This window comes from Parasteatoda tepidariorum, chromosome 10 (genome assembly GCF_043381705.1).
Source record: "Parasteatoda tepidariorum isolate YZ-2023 chromosome 10, CAS_Ptep_4.0, whole genome shotgun sequence".
In the NCBI taxonomy this organism is placed as follows: domain Eukaryota; kingdom Metazoa; phylum Arthropoda; class Arachnida; order Araneae; family Theridiidae; genus Parasteatoda; species Parasteatoda tepidariorum.
The window spans coordinates 60,846,991-60,848,729 of NC_092213.1; the positions used below are offsets into that span (position 1 = coordinate 60,846,991).

At 33.7% G+C, this 1,739-nt stretch overlaps 1 protein-coding gene across 1 annotated transcript; it reads right to left on the reverse strand.

The window, feature by feature from the left end:
• Window positions 1-664: 664 nt before the first annotated feature.
• LOC122272673 (uncharacterized) lies at window positions 665-1,483 on the reverse strand. The gene has a single exon (XM_043056596.2). The coding sequence runs from the start codon at window positions 1,481-1,483 to the stop codon at window positions 665-667; it is 819 nt and encodes a 272-aa protein (XP_042912530.2).
• Window positions 1,484-1,739: the final 256 nt, after the last annotated feature.

Here is a 1,739-nt window from a genome sequence, read left to right on the forward strand (position 1 = left end):
TGTAAGGGACTTGCCCAGGGCGATTTTGTAGGTCTAATAATCCCGTTGTCTAGCATGAATTGAAATTCTTCTTTGGCTATTTTCAATTTTTTTGGATCTAATTATCGTGCCTTAGAAAACACAGGTTTTCCCGTTGTGGCGATAAAATGTCGAATTTCATGTTTAGCATCACTGATTAATAAATTTGGCTTAGTTAAATTTGGAAATGAAGAGAATAATTCAGAAAACTTAGAATTTTTATCCATAGTGGAAATTGTTTCCGTCATACATATTGGAGAAATTTCTCCTTTAACTATTAAATTGGTTACTCCATCAATTAATCTTTTTTCTTTAATGTCAATTAATAAATTAAACTTATTAAGGAAATCGGCCCCTATTATTCCTTTATTAATTTTGACGATAATAAATGGGAAATTAAATGAGCGGCGAAGTCCTAAATCAACAGTTAATATTTTGATTCCATAGGTTGTAATCTCGGATCCATTTGCTGCATATAATTTATAATCGCTTGCACTTTGATAACTTTTATTGGCGGGTAATGGTAATAAACTGACATCGGCACCACTGTCGATAAGGAAGTTTATACCAGTATTCCTATCTCGAACATACAATCGAAATTTACGGCAATCATTTATTTCCTCAGGAGCAGAATCTGCCGCCAAATCTACTGTTTTTCCCTGTTTTCCGCATCAGAATCATAAGAACATGGTTGGCGACATTTACCAGGTAAACATTTTGAACCAAATTTAAAATGGTAGTAACAATATTTACCATTCCTATTGAATGCTTTTATTGAATGACTGCGACTTCGAGATGTATTTCGGTAATTATTTCTAAGTTTAGATCTACAACGGTCATTTATTTGCAGTGAATCAATTTTCTGTTCTAATGCTGCTATTCGTGCAATTAAAGCATCATTGTAGGTAACATTTGGTGAAACAGTGCATATTTCTTCCCCAGTTTTCATTTCGTGAATTTTATCCGCCATCGTAGACAGTTTATCTAAACTTTCTTCACTGACAAGCAGAATATTTCGTATAAAATTCGGCATTTTATCAAGCCATAAAGATTTTAACACTTTTTCTGAAAAATCGTCTGCTCCTAAATTTTTCATTTTTTGCAAAAGTTGGCTTGGCTTGTAATCTCCAAGTTCTAATCCTGTAACTAAGCGCTGAATTTTCTTGTTTTCGCTTTCCTTAAACGTATTTAAAAGTCTTTCTTTCCCCAAGGTATATTTGTTAGGCTTAGTGTCTTTAATAATGTCCCAAATATTTTCTACATACTTCGGTTCCAGTTGGGATATCAAATAATTAAATTTGGTTTCTTCAGTTGTGATCTTATTTATTTGAAACTGTGCTTCTACTTGGTAAAACCAAATGTCGGGCTTCTCTCTCCAAAAAGGTGGAATTTTAATGCTTACTTTATTAGCTTCGGCGTCCACGACGATCGTTGCTTCGATCTTTTCACTGTTTTTTGTAGTCATGTCAAAAATCCGGGTCACCAGTTGTACGCAACAGAGTTACAGGATAAAAATGATCAGCAGACATTTTTTAGAACACTCATTTATTATTATTTTTTGATCTGTTGCCATTCGCAACTCTTATAAAAAATAATATGAATAGACATGTGACATATGATGTTCCTACAAATGTACGTGAATGTAGTAAGTTACGAGTATACTGTTGTTGTTGTGTTGTGGCTTATTCTCCAATGCCTGACGAAGTCAGACAAGGTCCATC